Here is a 22,453-nt window from a genome sequence, read left to right as displayed (position 1 = left end):
TACACAACTGTACCGTGTGACTCCATCGACATTAGGCATTTGGCCCATGCTGCTACAGTGTATTTCTCCCTGTGGTGCAAGGGACTACAATTACTAGCACATACAATGAAATAGAAATCCATTCCGTTTACAAAAACAGTCTGTCAGACAGCTAAGACTTCGTTAAAACAAACATAAGCAATACTATTTTACATAAAAAGCATCTTCATATCAAAAATGTCATTCACCATTTTGTTCTTGAAGTACCTGAACGTTCAGGTTGAGAGAGCCCCTTACCTCCTCTCTTGTTTAGCTTGGCATACCCTGGCACGTAGCTGCTTGTCATAAATGACGAACTGCTGAAGGAGGAGTGGGGTAATGCTGAGACCAGAGGTTCATCACACTTTTCTGAAACACAAGAAAAAACAGATTCACTTTATGCAGTTAATTATTCATACATATTAATGGACAATGTGCCCTTTATTTTTCTTTTGGGTAATAACACAGCCTTATTATTTTTGTATATGTGGAATGCACATGGCTACATCCCAACATTTCAGTTAAAAAACCCAAACAAAACCAAACAAACCAAAAAACCACCCCAAAACACACAAACACACACACACACCTCAACATGAGAAAATAAAGACTTCAACAAAGGATAATATCAGGTAATGGTAATGCCTAACCATGAGCCACCACTCTCCTTAGGGATACTACAAATGAACAAAAAGCCTGACCTATCTGGAATATTTTTGGTGACATGAAAATGTAGTGCTAAAGAGAAGTATTATCATGAAAGCTTTGTAAGAAGTAGATAAGACAAACTTTCAGTTCTGTAACAGAAGTGCTGATAACCTGATATTTTAAAAAAGAAAATAAATTAGGGTACATGAAGAAATGCCTATGAATTATCACATATTACAGATTTACTGAAAAAAATTAACAAAATAATCTCTTTTTTAAAATATAATCTCCATAATCCATTTGAGCACTTCACTTCTATTTTACTCAGTATAAAGAAGATTAACTTGGCATTAGCATCTAAGATGGGAAAAACCAAAATTAGAATCTTTGCCTTTCTAAAGAAGAAAAAAGTTTAAAACAAATCTCCTGCTGTTGTATGAAGTTATGTAAATTAGAATGAAGAGAACTAGCTTTTGATTTTTCAAATACTTAGACAGTTAATGTACTGCCCTATGTTCTAGGTTTTCTTCAGTTATTTCAACAGATGGGTGAAATACGTAGGTTAAATTACTCGTTTACATTTCAGGTACAACCCACCACAGCAGAAAAAAACGTAACCTACACCAGTCTGCTTGACTCATCTTTTTAAACACACCCACTGCAACACAGGCTCTGCTCTGAAACACTCTCAATTTACATATCTAGAAAGCATCAGACCACCCTTAATAGGAAGCATATTTGGTGCAATTAGAAAATGGTGATTTGGTCAGACTGGTTCACACGTGGAGACTGAATTAATCCTACCCTCAAAACAGGAACTTTAAGGGGAAAAAAGGATTGTGAGTGAATCAAGTAATTTATAATGCAGGTCTCCTAAAATTTCCAGTCTCATATAATGAAAAATAAAATTACTTTCACAGCAATAGAAACTGAAGCACAGAAATACAGAAGAATATTAGTTCACGACTCAGTACTTTGACATTTAACAAAATAAATACGTTTCCTTCACAAACGTACGAGAGTTTGTTAAAGGAGAAAACAAAATTCATACCAGCATAAAAGCACAGGCAAGAGTAAATGGTAATTGCTTTGCACTGAATTAAAGGACAATTCCAATGACTTTAAAGATCACTACCACAGTATTTAATGATGGAATTTTGACAAGGGAAGAAAAATGGTTTTGAGCATTATTGTTTATACCACAAAACGAAAGGATCGATTCCTGTCCTCCCTCCTCCCGCTGCAGCCACACGGCACATTCGGTCAGATGCCTGCAGCCTGATGGGCACGGAGCCTTGTGCTCCCATCACACCGCCCAAGCAGCACAGGACCTTCCTGTGGCCGCAGGGGTACGGCATGGAGCAAGGGCCTACGTTTTAAGATCTTGGGTGCCAGGCTGCTATTATTTCAGTCAAACTAGTACGAGGTTAGAGCTTAAGAACAGAAGCGAGCAGCAGACTGAAGTACTCATTACAAATTTTGCCCTAAATGTCATAATCAGAGAGTTACTAGACAAAGTTTTTTCTGATGTATTTCTTTATCTATAGTGTATATGTGGTAGTTCATAAAAATAGGTTTTCAACTTAAACACTGCTAGCAAACTGCTCTTGTTGCCACTTCATTAGTGTTACCTAGCTAGAGATCTGAAGTAATTTGTCATTAATTCTGTTGTCTAGGTGTGAGAGATGCACTCGACTCCTTAACTAAACTAGCAGTAGATTGGTACAGGCTCCTAAGGAGGTAAAAGCCTAAGCCATAACCAGGCCAAAAACTTCTCTAGTTCCAGTCTGTTCTCCGAAAACCCACAAAGAAGCAGAGTGACACAGTGAGCATCGCTGCGTATGAGCTTGGAACTCAGATCGTGAGATTAACTCATGAATAGCAGGTGGCTTTTCCAAGACTCATTTATTGAGGAACAAAGAAACTTGTGTGTACAAGGAGTCTCATGCTTACCTTTCCCATCACATGGAAGTTGACTATGAGCCAACCACTTTATCCCATAAATATGACAGCTTTCTTTGAGCTCTCCCAGCTAAGCAGCCTGGCTGTCTGGCAGTGATCTCCCCCTGAGCTGGGATGCCTCTCAAGGTTGCTCCTCAAAGCAGAGACACCTCTTACCAACTTGGGTTGGTAAGCGACCAACATCATGCATAACTTTGCATTATAGTGTACTAAGATTCTGTCTTGGTACCTTTGATTTCTGTCTTGGTAATTTTGAATCATTGCTATATCCTTTGTGCATACAGTAAGAGTGAACCTTGCCATCAAACTATGTTAAGTCGCACTTTTACATCATCATATTTCAGTAAAACCACTTCTGCTGATACCTTTGACGGTGGTTCTTTAAGGGGTCTAAACTGACCATTCATGACACTAGGTAAAAGTAGAACAAAATATTTAAAAACAGAAAAACACATAATAAGAAATATTTTAAAAATACATAACAAAATGTCTATAGCATTTTCCTATGCTTATCTTACATGATATTTACTGTTAAGGAAAAAAATATATTCTAATTAATAATGAGAGCTAAAGATGAACATGTACCTTTGTTCACTTTCTTGTTTCGCCTTGCCCCTCCCCACCCTTTCCTCATTAACTATTTTTAAAATAAGTCATAACAAAAAATGAAATTAGTTAGCTAGTTTCACTGGAGACTAGGACTGTAAAAAAAACTCCTACATATGTGCATGCATACCTAGAGAAACACAACTATTTATTAACCTATGCATACATACAGAGTAAAAGTATGGCTTTTTTTACACGTTATTAATTATGAGGTAAAAAAGAAAACTGTTATCAGTATCAGGTAAGGCTCCTTAGGAGTCAGCCTACTTTTTTGAACTCCAGATAAGAGAGACAGGGCTTACTTTACCCAATGCCCAGTAGCAATGCCAGCGGAATGGATATGAAGACACCTACAAAAGGTTTTGTCACATAGCATCTGATCCTGCATTCCTGGCATATTAATAAAACCCTTTAGATAAAATCTATGCTTGAAAGAGCTTTTTAGTATATTTTAAAAAAATCCATAGGTTTATATTACTCCATCCCTCGTACTTTCACACAGGGAGGGGGGTGAGCGAGAAGACAAAAACCTGCATCTTTGTGGACGAGTATTAGGAATAGAAAGATACAGGTATCATTAAAATTTGCTACTGTGTAATTTGATTAATTAGTGAATATAATGGGAGGCTATTGGTTACCAATATTATTTGTGAGATGAAAGTGTGAAAAAGGGGATAAAAATGTGACCAAAACCTTAATTTCTGCAACAAAAAAATAAAACTAGATTTTAGACCATGTGTCGAGAAACAACACGACACCTGAAAAAAACACCTCTCCAAATAGTAGAAACTCATCAGAACTCTGTTCTTTTACTGAACTCAGTAGCTATTGAGAAAATCTTTTATTTTGACAGTTACTACATTGTTGATACTATCGATGAAGCTACACAAAAGGAAATATGGAAAAACTTCTTTGGAAAGAGTACCAGCTTTTAAATCATCAGCCCCCTATATAGCCTTCCTTGCCTCTCTCCTTCACTATTCCATCCTCTTGGATTCAAAAGAATAAGACTGAGAAGCTTGACATAGTCAAAGAAATAAAATCCCACAGGTAGTATCACTCTGCATTTGCCACTGGGGTCACAGTTTTTACAGACAGCCGTGAACGTGCTTCATTTGGTGCTTTTGAAGTGCCAAATCTGGACCTCTGCTTTCTTAGTTTGGTTAGAATCTCCAATACGGGGGAGAGGTGGAAAAAAAAGAGAGCTGATACAGTTTTCCTTTACTATTTAGAATTGCCTTTGCTTTTTATGTCTATTTTGGGATACCAACTAATAAGCTAAAGAATAAAACCAAAACTACCTCACTTTCTCAGTGTTTAAAAAAACAAACACCCTTCCTCCCCCAATCTGCCTGCTCATTTAGGCTTCAAAATATAGGAAATTCACCATAAATGTGTATGAATTATAGGGAAGGGTTATACCTCAAATGAATAAAGATATTAAATCTCATCAATAACTCATGACTTTAGCTCCAATGGAACAGAAGTTAAAAGACTGCTTACATAAGCTAATATTTCTAGCCTTGTATGAAAGTTCCCCTAAATATATTGCACTATTGAAACTTCCTTCACAACATGAAAGGCTGTTATGCCACAGATTTAAGAGAAAAAAAAATCCTTGGGAACCTTTGGTTCTTTCAGCAGTTTTAGTTATTTCCTGCAGAATCCAATTTTTTACTTACTAAAACCAGAATCATATATACCTTCCTGTTACTGAGATATAATAGCTTTCCCCATATAAGTCAATGTACTGTGCCCTGTTAATCAATTACAGAGCACACTCTCCTGCCAGCATCGTAGCAGCAAAGAAATAAACTGTCCTCCATACCATTTATCTCAGTGATCTATTAACATCCAAGCCAGCTTAGGTCCATTTAAATGTTAGCTTCCTGAAGCAAAACCACACTTCCACTCTACTCCATTCTGTTCATATAGAAAAAGCTGATAACTGTGTCATACATGTGATAACATTTGCTACTCTGACTTTTCCTATTGAGAGGGAAATCACACTAGATGTCCATCAGAAACAAGTTTCCTTGAGATTCAAATAATCAGATCAATGCCAGAAAGGTCACTTAATGTCATTAAATACAAATGCAAAACCTCTGCAATCCACAAGCTTTAAAGTCCTCAAGACCTAAAGACTACAAGGACTGCTGTGCACTTGCTCTGTTCCTACATGCCTTCTCAGGCATCTGGCTATTGGAAACCAGATACCAGGTGAGATGGCTCTTTAGTCCTACCAAGTGCAGCCTCTCATATGTTCTGGTGTTCGCACTCAACAAAACCAGGAAAGGACACCCATCCTTTCCTGTTTTATAGTCTATTTATAGTTTATAATTTTATACTTTATTTATATATTCTACCCATCATGTGTCTACTTAGCCTGCAACTGCTTCAATTTCCACTTAGCTGGTCCATGAACGATTTGGGAAACAAGGAACAGACTATTTGAAGGGGCAGGCCTTGATGGTAGGACAAAGCAGACCATATACACACAAGCTCTTGATTTATCAACCCCAAAGTCACTTAACCAGGGACTTCAATGATTTTTTGTGGGCAAAGCAGAGTAAAAAAACCTCGATGTTTCGCTTCACAGAAGTCTGTTCAAATCCTTAGCATTCTGATCAATAAACAGGTCACCTGTAAAGTTGCTGACATATCTTATCAAAGCAGTCTGAGTAGATGAAAAAGACCATCTGCAGTTCATCTGTATCTTCTTGACATTTATATCTAGCAGTAGGTTAGAACGCATACAAACAACGATACATTTGGAAATGTTAAGAAAGGGGAACAGTATACACTTAGCGTCACAGATGGTTTTTATTAATAATTTGAAGCTGCACTGGAGAACCTCTCAGAAGCTCTTGCAAAGATTTTGTCAGCAAAGTAAAAAGAGAGCTAAGATGTGTATAGTGCTTCCAAAAAAGAAAAATATTTGGAAACTGATAAATAGCACCCACCAGAAATAAGTGATGGTGACTTAGTAAGAATACTTTTGAAGAATAAAGGCTTTTCCATCATTATGGTCCAGCGTGCACTGAGGAAAAGACCTTTAAAAAAATACCAAACTCAAAGTCCACAAATTCACCCCTCCTCCTTCAAAATCTTCAGTCAAGATTTCCTGTCAGTTTATAATCCATTATCATAATTCTGCTGTAGGATACTAGCTGTAAGACATAAACATGCTGCCAATAACAACTTTACTAAAAAAGCACCATATGTGTATGTCAGAAGTGAACTCAAAAGCTGATCAACTTAGATGCAAAAAGGCAAATAACTGCAATATCAATATTGTGTGCTGAGTCCAAAATAGCCACAATTAATTGCTAGCAGAATAAGAAGCAGATGAGTTAATCTGAAGTATCATTTAAAAAAGTCTCAGCTAAGAAATACACAAATCCATGGCTTTCTGACCAGAAGTCGTCTTAACCATTTCTCTTTTACACAACTCTTTCACTGTACAAACAGAACACTTACAATACAAACCCCAAAATCTTGACTACTACCAGTATGTCCAACTCATTAATTATACAAAAATATGTGTCAAGTGAAAAGAAAAAAAGTTTAAAGCAACTTTTAATCTTTACTTGTAATGCAAAAGACTCGTGTTTTCAAATATGAATCCTAATGTAAATGTTGGGGAGCAAGGGAGAGAATCATATCATCTGGGTTTAATTTGTACTGTGTGCTAAATGCTAGTTATCCTGAACACATTTTTCCCCCCCAGTTTGAATATGTAGAGTGATTTCTGTGTAGTGTGGTGAGGAGAAAGATTAAGCCACCAAGCACTTGTGAAAAGCAGTCATGAGATTGCAAGGGCACTCTGGAACGTGGATAAATACGTATGGGAATTGGCATATCTCCAACGACAACCAACGAGAATATTAATGTGGCTGGTTTGGATTGCAGTGCATTAGTATGCTGGGACAGCCTTGCTTTTCATATTGCACAGGCAGGTTTTAGAATCTGAAATGAATGCTAGAATCCACCATGTTTAATTCACAAGACTGTGTCCCCCCAAAGAGTAGGAATAAATAAGCATAAGTTGCTAGAATATTTTATGCACTGTTTCAAATGAACTTTTAAAGTGATGCTAACTGAAAAGTGTGAGATGCTACAAAGTAGCTCATGGTCAATGGTAACACCTTTAACAAAATCAAACTTAGAAGCAGGTGTTATTGAGGACATCCTGTCACAGGTTTAACTTCATTTAGGCTTCAGTTTTTAACCTTCTGACATGTAAATATATTTCTTCACCTTTTCACTACTGGAAATACCTGAATGTTTTGGAGGATGTTACAGCAAACGAAGCTCCTTCTTAAGTATCTTTGCAGGTAGGTGTGTTTTTTCACAGACTAGTACCTATCTGAATTAAGTATGGAGACGCCTGGAGTCATGTTGCATAGAAAGTTTTAGAGTAGAGGGCAGAAGAACCCACAAGGCTGGAGGACAGAATACCAAAAATCTTCACAATTTATCTTGTCAAGCCTCATTTAGCTTAAAATACATTTGCCAGTTACCTAGCCTGTGCTCCTCCTCAGTTGGCACAAGTATCTTTTGTGTTTTTGCTTGGTGTGGGTTTTTTTTGTTTGTTTTTGTGGTTTTTTTTGTGGTTTTTTTATTTGTTTGTTTTTTAGGACCCAGGGATAAGACAATAACACAGGATAACCAGTTTCCTGAAAAATATTTTTATCAGTCAGCTTAACTTTTCATCATCGCTTTAGCAGGTTTCCATCTCTAAATTTAAATTTTTATCTTTAACAAGAACAAAGCATATCATTTTTTCCTCACAATACATACTTATTTTAATGGTCCCTTTACTTTTAGAGGTTTCATATCAACATAAATCTTCTGAATTCAGAGCTGTTATTCCAAGTTAAACCTAATTTAAGCAATATCAAAACAGCAAGTAAGGGACTTAAAAATTGCTGGGCACTTTAATATAAAAGCATGCCAGAGAAAGCCAAATATTAACTCTCAAACAATACAGCACAGGTACAGAATTCTAAACTTGGTGTATAGAACCTACCACTATTAGTATCAAATCGTTTCACAAAATGAAGTTAACCTCATAAGAGATAGTAAAATATCTTTATCTACCCACTTACAAATTGGTTCAGATGCTTGACGTAAGCCTTATAATAAAGTTAACTCAGAGCAAAAGCTGCAGATTCCTACGTGAATGCCTTTTATACTAGAAAACTACTCTTCCCCTATAATGGCTGGGGAAGAAACTCTGCTCATACCAGACAGACAAAATATTTAATACCATGAAGCATGTAAGGCATATTCCACATTTTGTTAGATGAGAAAAAACCAGAAATTAACAGGGTATCCAAAATGCAGCAGAGAATTGTTTCTCAATTTGCACAGCAGAAAGTAAACATCACTTAAGCTTAAACTCAGGGTTCTGTTCCAAAAGCATTATTAATTCTATGTTTGTGCATTGTTGTTTATTTTCATCTTCCTTTCGGAGAAAACAGATATGTCATATTTACAGCAGAAGCTATTAGCTGGCTGTTTATCAGTTGCCTACTGTTAGAAGTGATGATAGAAGCAAAAACCAGAAGCTGCATGATCTATGAATTAAACTGTTATTATACCGACAGATTTTTTTTTTCCTGAAAGGAAAAGACAACTAAGATCTAACCTTGGTTTCCTTCCTCTTCTACTTGAAGCTTTTTTCTTCTCCTCCAACTAAGTATAAAATGCGTGCTTTCTCAGTTCCTGTCACTGAAGCATGGGAGTATTAGCTCTAATTGCATTTTGCAAATTCTTTTGTTAAAGAACGCTCTTTCCCATGTTTCCAAAGACGTATCAAGTGACCATATAAATTGAATTCTCATGATACATTGATTTCACCAAAGGTATCAACCAAATGATCCCGAAAAGATATTTTAGCAGGTTGAAGAAAAAATACTTTTGATCTTTCTCCTGTTGCATTAATCTAGGGTATATATGGCCTACATTTAAGATCATGTTGGTCTTGATTCAATTTCCCAAAGACAGAAGATAAGCTTCCAGAACATGCTGTTATCTTTTTCTTCTTTTAGGGCCAACATCTTATACGAATTTTGATGAATAGAACAGTGGAAAGGAAAGAAAAGAAACCAACAACAACAACAAACTGAGGAACTCTGGATAATAGGAAAATATGAACAGTTTAGATTTCTGAACTTATCTCTGTCTTGCAGATTGAAAAGAACAAGCTGTGTTACAACCAACCCTCTGACTTGTTATACGTCCTGGGAAACTCGAACCAACTACGTAACATAGCAGTGAATTTTGACACTAGGGGCCCAAATCTCTTACAATAATACCTTGAAGAAACAATATGCAAATCAGAGCAGGCTAACAAATGTTTTGATATGCCGGTACAAAATCTGCAAGTTGATTCCAGTAAAGTGTTCAGCATCCTTAAGCTTACTGAAGCAACAGCACTAGAACCAAGTCAGTTTAGGGCAGTAGCTTCACAGGACACACATTTTGTGGATATATTTTACCTTATTCCCCAAGGTCTGAAAGTGCCTGGCATTTAATAATTAAAGATAGAACCTTTTCTCAATTTTCTAGAAGGCGTAAAACTTGGGAATAAAGTCCATGTTTACACTAAGAGATTTAATCTCATCAGAAGAAAATAGCAAATATTTTTAAATATCTGTATGAATGATAGGTCAACTCTTTTCTAACTGAGGATAGCTAAAACCAGAAGTATCACTCAACAGAGCGATCTCTGGTTTTGACATGCCAGCTAGGTTTTGATTCCATAAAATGTGGTATGCCCAAACTCGAGCTGTTAGTTCTACATTCACTGGAGACAATAAAATCTTAGCAGGGGAAAAAAAAAAAAAAAAGAAAGAAAAAGGAAAAAAGATTAAAAAATCTATGATAGTTTTTTCATTACTGTGAGGAGATACAGATTTGGAGTGTTGCAGGTCCTTCTATGTTCTTTTTCAAAGGGAATAAAATTCCAATGCAAGGAAAGCCAATGCCAGCCTTTATTAATCCTTAGCTTGAACATAAGAAGCAATCAATTGCACAGCCTGACACTGAAGACAAACAATTTTAAATGTGGTTAATTGCCATGGTTTGTGCATTTGGTGAGGAAAACAAATATCCAAATTTTGTAATAGCTCAGATTTTATTCAGAAAAAGGAATTATATTAATTTATTTTTGATTATTACCTGTCTGTCCAATTGTTAAATGACATGTGGGATTCAGCTGGAGGTAGAATTTTACGAAGCAAGTTACCATGTTCTCTGTTTCTTATTTGGTACTTGTTCTTTCATTTTTAAGGAAGGAAAAGTGGTTAGAGGCCTAACATGCGTGAATGATTTTTATCATTTGTCTTGAAGGGGACATAAGAGAGAAAAAGATGACAAGCAATCATTGCATAGTGGTGTCTGGGTTTTGTTTTGTTTCAATAGGCAGACATCCAATCAAAAAGACACAACAACATCCACTGATATGTCAGATAATACCTGAGCAAATCATGATGTTAAATAAAACATCAAGATAAACACAACAGCCACAGAAGGCCCCAATATTTCGTTTCATAGTGTTCCACACTCAGTTTAGACTTTCTGGTTGTATTTCCTCTCTTGAGGCACTACTACTGTGAGAGAAGGCTTCTCTCATAGACTTCTCTGTCACAAGAATATCACAAGAGACGTACCAGAGAACAGGTTCCTAAAATACATCAAGTACATTGTGACTAAATATATTTTGCTTCTTCCCCTACCAAAGCAAAAATGCGTTTGCATTCTCCTGTACAAAACAAAAAGGCTGTATTGACATTTCCGAAGAGCTGCTTAACTGAAATAGCATTTCTGACCAGAGTATAAGATGCAAGTCAAAGGACATCGACTGCCTGCGTTGATCAGTGTTGCTGATTCAGATGGCTCTGTCATACTAATAGAGACTGAAGAGAAAGAATGGTGCTGCACTACTCCTACATTCAGTCTTCGCACTGCCCCAGGCAAAAGTCACCTGCTTTTGCAGGAGCTAAGCATCCTCAAACAAATCAGTTTTGCCATCCAGAGTAAAACAGCTTGTGCCTTACTCATACTTGTCTGGTGCATTACTGTGGTAAGAGGAGGGAAGCTTCTGTTAGAAAGGGAGCAGAAGAAAACGCCAAATAGGAAACCCAGTTCTGAACTTAATGGGGATCAAAGTCAATTTTAAAAGGGCTTAACAGAGCAGAGGGTTAGTGTGCCATTGTTCCCTTGTCTTTTGCTGTGAAGACTAGTTATAACTATCCCAGGTCACTTCACATGCTCCCAAAGACTTTTTTTTTTCTTTTTACTTTTTAAATAGCAAATGTCAGTACAATGGCCCAAGAGCCATTTCCTTTTTCACATTTCCTTTTTGTCTCATTAGAAACTCTTGATTTAGAAATACTCATTAAAGAGAATAGTAATGTAATTCATTGTCTTAAAAGCTGGCTGGGAGGATGCTAACATATGGTTTTGTAAGACAGATTTTTACACAGGATATGTCACTGCATTTCTCTCGCTGATTTAAATTACCAGACTTGCCTTATTTTAATGTGCTATGGAAATCCAAGCCAATATGTTTTACAACAGCCTTAGCTGTCCAGCTTATCCTGCTGTTCACGTAGCATTTTTTTTGAATATAAATTGTTGTTTTTTTCTAATTATCAAATGCAAATGGTGTTGACAATAGCATTATTGTATCCTCATTATCATGCCCGGGTACTACCGAGGCATTTTTAAGGCCAAGAGTATTTGGTAATTATGCTTGGTAAAACCTTATTACTACTCCATGTTTAACATGTAAACCAAGCAAGACAGCACAGTTAAATTAGCATATCTAAAAAATGAAGGTGACATAATTATAGCCTATTCCCTCCAATTTTAATCATATATCTGAATACTAAGTTCCAAACATTACAGTTTACTACCTTTGTCTGGATCATAAATTCCCGTTATGTTTAAAGTGAAGGATGCCTGTTGTAAATACATATTAAGTTCTGTATATGTACATATATACAGCAATGCAGCATCACCCACACGACTTACCAGGTGTACCCGCTGCAGCTGCCCAGGTCTCGGCAGGGGGGCTGCTGGCTCTGTGGCCAGCAAAACGCTGGCAAAAGCGGCCGGGCCGTGAGGGGGGAAAGAGCCAGAAACAGCCCTGCGAGCCCCGAGGGGAAAGAGGGAGGAGGGGGAGAAGGGGCTCCGGCCGCCCCTCCGCAGAGATTCCCCCGAGGAGCCCCCGCCGGAGCCGGGGAACTCCTGAGGGAGCTGCGGCCCGCCCAGAGCCCGCGCTCCTGAGGGAGCGCGTGAGGGAGCTGCGGCCCGCGCAGAGCCCGCTCTCCTGAGGGAGCGCGTGAGGGAGCTGCGGCCCGCGCAGAGCCCGCGCTCCTGAGGGAGCTGCGGCCCGCCCGGAGCCCGCGCTCCTGAGGGAGCGCGTGAGGGAGCTGCGGCCCGCCCGGAGCCCGCGCGCCTGAGGGAGCGCGTGAGGGAGCTGCGGCCCGCCCGGAGCCCGCGCGCCTGAGGGAGCGCGTGAGGGGGCGCGTGAGGGGGTTGCGGCCCGCGCAGAGCCCGCGCTGGGGCAACCCCACCGCTTAACGATCAAGTATCAGAGAGAATTGACTTTATGTTGCTCGTCAGAGACGCCACACAAGTTCATGCGAATAACGTTGACTAAATGCAGTGTAAAAGCATTAAATGTTTTTTACAAATCTATCCAAGGGCATCTAAAGAACATCAAATTAATCTGTGAAATGAATTCTACTTAGTCAGCTTCCTACTTCAAGTTTTAACTCCCTGGTTTTGGTATAATATTCACACCCAGAACAAAGATGTGAAGGTCTAGCTTTCACCTACCCTTGACACAGCCCCTTGGGGTCCCGCTGAAATGAAAGGTGGGATTCAGACAGCATTCCTCCTCCATAAAAGAAATGAGGAGATACCAAAGGAACCTAATTATGCTGTCTTTCAATAAGCAAAGAACACTGACAAGGCTTGAGCTTAGCTCAGTCACCATCTAACAAGCACAGAGGAGCTGACTGAATACCTGTATGTCAGGAGAGGAAAGAGGGAAGCCAGGAAAATCTTTTACTTGCCTACTCTAGACAGCAATTCTACAAGTTTGAGCTGGGGCTGCAAATCCAGGATCCAACGCTGAAACCGATGGCTGAATTGGAGGATTCGCTATTCATTTCTATGGCAAGCTGCTTTTAATGTGAACTTTCAATACTGAGTATGAAATCACACATTATTCTACATTTCAAGCAACCACTTGAAATTGCTCTTCCAGGGACATATGCATCAGCAGCAACAACATACTTTCATCAAAGCATTATGATTTCTTTCATCAAAGCATTATGATTTATCTTCACATCTGCATATTCAATAGTGTGTTGGGAACTTTAAACATGCTGCGTTGTCAATCACCATAAATAGAGCGATAATGCTGCTCTGCAATAAGACAGGCTCATATTTAGGCCTCTAACAAGATCTGAAAGTTTTCATCAACCTTCAAATACGCACAGAAGACACTGTGCCTTGTCCTTTTAGAGATGAATAGATTACTACACTACTTCTTATCCAGAATTACTCTGGGTAAAGATCACCAAAAAAGATGGAAGCAAAAAGTAAAACTATTCAATCCTTTGATTCAACTATGAACAAAGAACATACAGTCAGAATAAGGAAAATCTCCTACAATATCATTTCTAAGATCATATGCCATGTAAAACAGCACCTTTCAAGCTTGCTTTTTCTATCCCACTTCTGAATCCACAAATGATTAATGAAGATATGTCCAACAAAGTATGTACAATTAAGATCTTTAGTTCTCAGAAAAATGAAGTCAGAAGGTGTTGAAAACAATTAGGAAATAATCAGTATAAATGAAATTCAAGTGAAAAAGACAATTGAAAAAAAATTTAAAAAAAAGGTTAAACTGATTTATGTCATGAAACTGATTTTCTTCAATAGATTCTCCTTAAATTTAACAAACTGAATTTCTATTTATTAATAGCTTCCTGAATTTAAAAAAAAAAATCCACCAAAAAAAGGAAAACCAACTACTTCTCACTTCATTTTATTCTCAGGATTAATGTCATTAAGCCACCCTTAATTTAATTTACAAAGTTAACTTTTATGTTCAATGCAGTTTGCCAGGATAGTAGGCTGAATGTGTGAAGAATTAATTTTCTCTTATAAATGAATGAACAAGATTGGAGGAAGATAAAATGAATGACTAAGTGATTGCAGTTAACCAAAAAGTTCCATTTTGCTCCCTTATGGAGAATGATGGAATATCATTTTATTGAACTCTATTATCCTAATGAGAAGATATTCTATGCTTGATCTTAGCCAAAGGCTGGAGAAGATATTTTAATGACTTACTGTTTCTGGTTAATAGGGAGATTTCATAATTACTGAAACTACATCTGTTTGATTAATGAGCCTTTTCCAGCATCCATGCATCTTCTTTCAGTTTCATTAACAATATACACTGGAAGCGCATGCACATACACAGAGGTGCTTTTCATCCTGTATATGTGCACAAGTAAAACATTATTGAGAAGAAAAATAAGGAGGACCACAAATAGAATAGAAGTCTCACATGTAGTATTAGGAAAAACAGATTTTAAAAAAATATCAGGAAAATAGTATAAGAAAAACCTTCAAGACTGATAGAACCTTCCACAAGAAAGAAGTTAGAGAAAAATACTTGCTAAATAACTAATTAATGTAATTGGTACCTTACTTAAAATAAAAGAAGATGGTATGCTCATATCTGAAATAGATCATATAAAGGTATTTTGTATTATTTACATAATGGAAGAAGTTATTGCCACACTATTGCATTATCCTGACCTCAAATCTAAGTTCATTAAAAGACTTCTCTGCTGCAAATGTCCAAACCATTCTTGAAACTCTCCACGTGCAGGGAAGTTTTACTGCCCCAGCTGCTAATTCCTTATTAGAGGTATTTTGACAAAAAAAGGCCTTTTGTTTTCAAATAATATTGATTTAAAATATATTTATATGTTGTATTTTACATTATTCTTCATTCACATACACCAAATAACATTTTGTATCACGGTAGCACAAGAATTTTCCATGTCGTATCTGTTTTGTTATTTGCAATATGATGTGGAAATAGAGTTGTCATTCTGTTAGTCTGTTACTCTGTGAGCCAGCTCTCAGACAGGTTTCTTGAATTCTTGTTCTTTCTCAGCTAATATCTTGTCATCAACATGAATACTTAGGGGTTTTGATGTGATAATGGTAAAATACAGGTGTTCAAATAATTTAGATAAGAAACTGTACTTCAGTATAGGCAGCAAGAAGGCACAGAAAACTCAAGCCTAGGTAGCACTTATGAAAACTGATTTATTGGGGTGAAAAAGCATTTAGCATTAATTTAACATTTAGGAAAGAAAAGGCTTACCACTGAGCAACATGCAGGGTATTAGGCCTGAAATATAATTTCCTGAAGGGTTCTGGGGGGTGCTAGGTAACCATATTTCAAAAACCCCTGTAGCAATTTTTGCCATCAAAATGTCAGATTTTTTTTACTATCTCCAAATAAAACAAGAAATATTTTTTTGGTGGAATTATCTACATTTGTTGCAAGGAGGGACTTTCTGTTCCCTGCAGGTGTCTGTGTGCACTTGTGTTTAGGGGGAAGGATCAGCCACCAGCCACTCTTCATAAAATAATTTCAATATATATTAATGTATGAAGAGACTCCTATTAGCATTATTTACAGCCTTTTGAATGATACAAGAGGCTGCACACTGTTCTACCTGAAAAAATTAGAGCTTGGGATTTCAGTTTCAACTGAGGTAAATCAATCTCCACTAATCAATTTCCTTCTGTGTCCAAATGTGATAGTATATTGACTGAGACACAGATTTCGTGCAGCATTTCACATAAAAATTTCAAGTTACAATAAAACCATACGAGAGACAGCCTAACTTTTACGCTTTCATTTTACCGAGAGAAAACGCATAGTCTCGACAGGTGCCTCACAAAACACACACCTAAGGAAAATATCTGGAGGTATTTGCCTGTTGAAGAAAAGCCAGGCTGATTGCTGTCAGCTTCCAGTCTAAGTTTATGAATGGATATGCTGCGTGTTTGGTAAAGTGCCCTCACCACAGACACAAAGAGCATCAAATTCTGACTGCGAAACCAAAGCATTATAATTGACTTGAGGGAAGACAGCAGTTTATCTACAGAAGTGTAATGAGAGCAGATTTGAGCCTAGTGCCAATATTACAGTTTTCAGTAGTGATTACACAGCGATTATCTCACTATCCTTCTGCTTTTCAGTTCTGATCAGTCTTTATGGTAGTTTGTTATATTTGCCTGTGGATACAAAGAAAACTACTTCTATGTAAGGGAAAATGGAAGGCAGAAAAGTGTAAGCAGGAAACAGACCAACAATAATTGAACTAATAAGCTCAGAATAATACTATTAATACTAATAGCCTCTAAGTTTATAGGTACTAATTCATAATTCGTATTTACTAAGTCTTGTGAAAGCAACATCTTGTCAACACCATGAAGACATGGTTTCATCACAGCTGGTACCCTTGCAAACAGTGCAAAAGCAAAACGCTGAATAAGTGAGGAATAAGTTACCAGCAGAAAAATCTCTATGGATAAGGGCTGGGTAACACAGACAAAGTTAAAACTTCCAAGATAGTAACTAACTATGCCAGGCAGTTCAGTACACATCATACCAGTCATCCCTGGAAGTAAAAATATCTGCTGGTATCATTTGTGCTAGAGAACAAACAACTAAAAAAAGAAAAAAAAAAATCAACTAGGCATTAAAAATCACATTCTCCGTGGAGAGGACACAGAGAAGGGACCGACAGGGCGTACTTGCAAGTGAGTTACAATTGTAAAGCAGATCGCAAAGTTTTTGTTCAGGACTCCTAGCTGGATTTTTTTTCCTCATAGTCATGACAGAATTAAGCCTCGAGGTTGTTCTATTGGCCTAAGACGACCTAAAGGACTCTGGAGACTCGGGAGACAGCTAGTTGAGCTTCACAACAATGGTTTTCTAAAAAAGCGAGAAGTAAAAATCACAAGAAGCTGAAAAACTTTGCCACTTGTAAGACATGGAGAAAGACTGATACGGGTAAAGTATTACTTCCTAGAAATCTGCCAATGAGAATTAGAAAAGTAACATAATGGGTAGAAGGCAGAAGGATAAGACTGCAAAAGAGAAAAAAACACCCTACCAAGAACTACTGAATACAGGAACTTGTTCTACTTTGAAAGCTAGAGCCAGGCTTTTCCTCCAACTCATTAGCTTCCATAAATGAAAAATAAAATTTCAAAAAGACATAGTCCACTCATAATATAATTGCGCACTTGTGATTCGTGACACACAGCTGTTAAGAACTAGTTATAATCCTTTTTGCTCTCAACAGAAAACACGGATATGCATAAAAACTCCCTCTACTGACACTGCTTGTTCCCACCAAGGAATGATAAAACATGTTTGCATGGGAATGTCAGCAGAGCTCAGCTTTCATAGGTGCTAGATAAGCATTCAGGATTTAGTAGCAGCTAATTCACGCAATCAAAAAATCTGTAAATTATTATAACTTTAAAATTATTACTATTTTTTTAAAAAAATATATATTTTCTATGTTCTGTTGTCCCACATGACGGTGTAACACTACTGAAGGCATTTGCAAGGATCTTTGACGTGGAAACAGAACAACATCTGACTGTTCCCTTATTTGCACTGGATTTGTCAAGCACAAAACTCCCTTGTCCACATGCACCACATAATGGTGAAAACTGACAGCTAGCATGAAAGAAATAATGTGGAAAGAAAAATATTAATAATGTTAGAGTAAGCATGAGCAAGAAGAGTACAGAATTGTTTTTTTCATGATCTGTGTACTGACATCTACTTAATAAAACCAGCAGTGTGCATAGCCCACAAAGATAAAATGTGAAAAGTGATTTTTTTAAGGATGTTGTAGGAAAAAAATAAAACAATGCACTGGTGATTAAGTATGGGATGGCAGACCAACGCAAACAGAGTAATTTGTTGTTTACTTAAATACATACAACACTCAAAATGGAAATTGTGTTTGTTCTAAACTCAGTCCTGGAAAGGTGGACTGAAAAGTTTAGAATTCAACCAGAAGTGGTTAAGAGGGTATCAGTAAAATAGTCACTGGAAGTGGGGAAAGAAGGGGGTGGGGGGAAATAATAATTAAAAAAAAAAAAAAAAATCAATGAGATATGAAGCCAAGCTAGAATGGAAAGCAAAGACAAAAAAAATTATTAAGGACCAAAAGCAAGTAGAGACATTTTAGTGAAAGTAACTCACATGGGACATGAATCAACAAAACAGAGAACCTCAGTGGAAATAAGTTACAGTCATAAGAGAAACTGATTTAATAAATGTAGTTTGATAGGTCCATAAATCTCTGAGCTCTGTGAGCGTCACTAATTTTTTTTTATTTATTTAAGGAAAACAAAAGTCTGGTTTGATTTGATAGAATCAATATGGGGGTTTCAGAAAGTGAGAGGCCACTGGGGCTATTAATAGTAACAGCTAAGAATTATCCAAAGAGTATCATAAGCTCAAGAGTGCCAACCTGCCAACATTGGGGTAACTTCAATAACATTTTAAGAAGCAAGTCACATAAGAAGGGCAGAAACTTGGACAGTGCAGCTCTTCTCCTGAAAGGCAGAGCTCCCACTTGAGGGGATCCCCAACCCGGTAGGAATAAGATGATGGCTGCAAATGGAAACACAGAAAAGGAACTAGAAATGCCACTAAACTGAGCAGGTCTAAATCAAAACACTTTAAAGTCAGCATATTCTGGGTTGCCTTTACGTTTTCTGCAAAAACTATTCTCTTTATCAAACAGAGAAATACTCTGCATTTAAAGCTCAGTCACTTTTAATAGGTAATGGATGTTGGAGAATAAAAAAAGCCCACAACACCCCTCTCCCCCCTCCTTTTTTTTTTTTAAATAATTTTTTAATAGGGTTGCTTTTTTTCCTAGCATGTCTTCTGTTTTTTAAATGGCAATGGTAAAACCTTTGTTCTTTCTGGATCTTTCCATTCTAATGAATTTACTAATTGTCTGTTTTGCTGTTGTTCACCTGCTAACTCATCTAGGTTAATTTATGATTATTTTAAGAAAGAATGAAAATCATAATCAGCAAAAATCCAAATCCTTAATTGGCTTAGAAGTCCGTAACTAGCTGCTTAATGAAAGAGTTGTTTGTAACTTGTTACCCTGTAATTCAACAAAAATTTTAGGGTCTTCTTAAGGAAAACATTTAAACAACTCTTTCGTTATTGTTGTATCTACCATGCCTAGTCGCAACAAACAGACATTTCAAGTGTCAGATGCCACAAGTTTTAGATGACAGAGTACAACACTCTTTATACCTACACACCAAGCAACAAGAGACCCTTGTCAGAGCATTTATGATTTCCAGTAGTACCAGAGACTGCTCCAAAGAGGAGCACTCGTGTATTCTTGAATCATCAAGGCTATCTAGTGACGTTGTCTTCATAATGGTGCACCTGCACATTTTCTCTAATCATAAACGTGTCTAAATACAGGGCACCTAAAAATGCCATCTCCTTTGGTAGACCTACACCATCAATTCTCAACACCTGTAGTCATCAATAACCAGTTTTGGCAGAACAAGCAAAGCTCCACTGACTTTCCAAATTACAGAAAGATACCCATGTTACAGAAATATGCCATAAGTAAAGCCATTATTTCTGGCCTCACTGGATTAATGTCTATTAGTATATGACTACAGCTTTCAGTCATGCTACTCTGCATATATACAAATACTAAACTTATTTGAAACGAGAGTTAAGAGGAACATAACACATAAATCTTAACCTATCAGTAAGAAATTTCATCCTTGTACTGGCAATGAAGTTCCATGTCACTGACATAAGCTATTTCTCTATAGAATTCAGACATAATGGCAAAAGTGGACAAATTACATGGTGGTTTGTCTGAGGAAGCTGAATACCATACATTTCAAAATATGTTTAAATAAGACTGAAAAGGGAAGAAAAAAAAAGGTGGAAGCTGGACAGAAAGGTCACTTTAATAGCAAGGTTTGTGTTAGCAAAATGAGATATTTTCACGAGGCCTGAAGAGATTTTATGCAGAAATGGCTGCAAAGGCAAGCGTGGAAAAGACCTTTGTGATAAAAGCCCTCAGGGTTCTCATGGAAAACACTGATGTCCCAGCCCAGTACCTACATTTATCGTGAGCCAAGGCGTGCAGCCTACCATTTGCCACCAACAGAATTCAAACACCTTAATTAAAACCCAGAAACTTGCCATGCAAAACAGCCAATTCCATTTCATTCACCTTGAGCTATCTATGTTAGTGATAATACGCAGTATTTTAATCACTGCATCCACAGAAGAATGAGCTAATTCCACTTTTGTACTGTAAACAAGTCTTCAAATAAGGGGAGGAAACAAGGCTCCACTGGAACACACTACAAACAAAGCAGTTTGAGAAGCAAGAGAGATTAAATTTAGCGTGGTTTTAAGTATAATTATAGCCCAAAACATGTAAAAATTGTATCTTCTTATTAGGGGATAGTACTTTCTCTGTAGTCTGGTAACTTCTACTAGCATTGCAATCCAGAGTGATAGAGCATGACCAGGATGAACATTTAATTTATGTAGTATGTAGCAGAAATATTGACCAGAGCCCGGATTTATTAAGATTCTTATGAACTAAGTTTAGGCACATATATATTCCCTAAAAAAAGCAGTGGAATACCTAACATGTTATAACCAAAGCAGGCAACTTGAAAATTTTACCAAGTCAAACACTTGCTTCTGATTTCAGAATCTTCTATTCTTAGGGGAAAATTTGAACCAAAAAGTCATCCAGCTGGATGCTCAGAACTCCAGCATTCAAAAACATCTACTCTAGTTTCACACATCTGTGTACATTTAGCATAGAAAAAACCCACACATTTTACTTTAATCCCATTGCCGTGGCTAATTTTCAGAGAATAGTTACATTTATTGGAGGTGGAGACGAAGTCAAGCACGTGGCCTAATTTCAGTTGTAGTCCAAAATAAGATATCCTCTCGAAACACTGAATTTGCTCATTATAAAAAGCTGCAAAAGCACCAGAGCTTCATTTCAACTTTGAATTAACATGTCAGAACTCTTTAGCAGAGTTTATTTAAATTAAAACTACGTTCTGATTTGGCACACCATTACCTTTTAAAATGTGCTGCCTGTTGATAACAAACCTGCATTTGTAAATCTGTTTTCATCCAAAACTCCCGTCCCTACTAAATGATCATGCATGTTATTTATACATAAGCAACGTCCCAGTCCCCAGCGAAGCAGAGCCATAGGTGGTGTGAGCCACAGCGGCTGCTCAGCAGAGCACAGCACCACTACAGGTTAGGAGTGGAAGGGAGGAGGAATATTGTTTATTTACTTTGACTTATAAATAACTAAGAGGGAAGGAGGGGGATGGAGAGAGCCTATCAGACACATTCAGTGTTGTTTGCAAAAATTCACATCACATTGATAAAGCATTTTATTGTCACCACATAAGATGTGGAAAACTAACCAACCAAACAAAAAAAAACCCACAAAAACCTCTAAACTTCATAAAATATAGTATTTGCTTCAGACATTTCAACCAGTCAGAATTTTCCCTTCTTCCCAAAGGTCAGAGGAAGCAAGTAAACATACACAACGCCCTGAAGCTAGCTATATAATCCGAGGGTGTCATAAAAAAAATGTACTAGCAGCCCTTTCTCTTCTGTAATTCAGAGGAGTCACTTCAAGCACCTCAGTGACTTAGTAACTCCTGCTCGATGGGATGGAGAACAGCTCTCAGGTAGAGAGATCTATGGTCAGGACTGTGCCTTATAAACGGGGATGTGACACAACAGAAAAGGAGTCAGCAAATGCAACCCAGGACACCCTGGTGTCGTATGCTTTAGCAATACACACCATATCACAAGTCTCGCCTTCTGAATGACTGTAAGGAATACGACTTTATAAATAATATCATCTCAATCACAGTTCTCAGTCAGAACTCTTATCTGCATTTTTCACACAAAAGCAGCCAGTTTCCCAGTTAAAAGGAATTTCTAATGCAACATTTTGTAGAAGGAAAGAAGGATTTTTTTTTAAAAAAAAGTATATTCCACTAAAAATAGGGT

The 22,453-nt window shown here is 37.3% G+C and overlaps 1 protein-coding gene across 1 annotated transcript in view; it reads right to left on the bottom strand.

Annotated features, from left to right (window-relative positions):
• CNTNAP2 (contactin associated protein 2) overlaps window positions 1-22,453 on the bottom strand; it is a 974,788-nt gene that overhangs the window by 663,865 nt on the left and 288,470 nt on the right. Inside the window, exon 2 of the mRNA XM_068395817.1 lies at window positions 277-387. Coding sequence (XP_068251918.1) covers window positions 277-387 — 111 coding nt within the window. The remainder of the gene's footprint in view (window positions 1-276; window positions 388-22,453) is intronic.

Source organism: Nyctibius grandis, chromosome 3, assembly GCF_013368605.1.
Source record: "Nyctibius grandis isolate bNycGra1 chromosome 3, bNycGra1.pri, whole genome shotgun sequence".
Lineage (NCBI taxonomy): Eukaryota > Metazoa > Chordata > Aves > Nyctibiiformes > Nyctibiidae > Nyctibius > Nyctibius grandis.
Note: the sequence above shows the minus strand (reverse complement) of the source record. Positions and strands in the feature narration are given on the sequence as shown.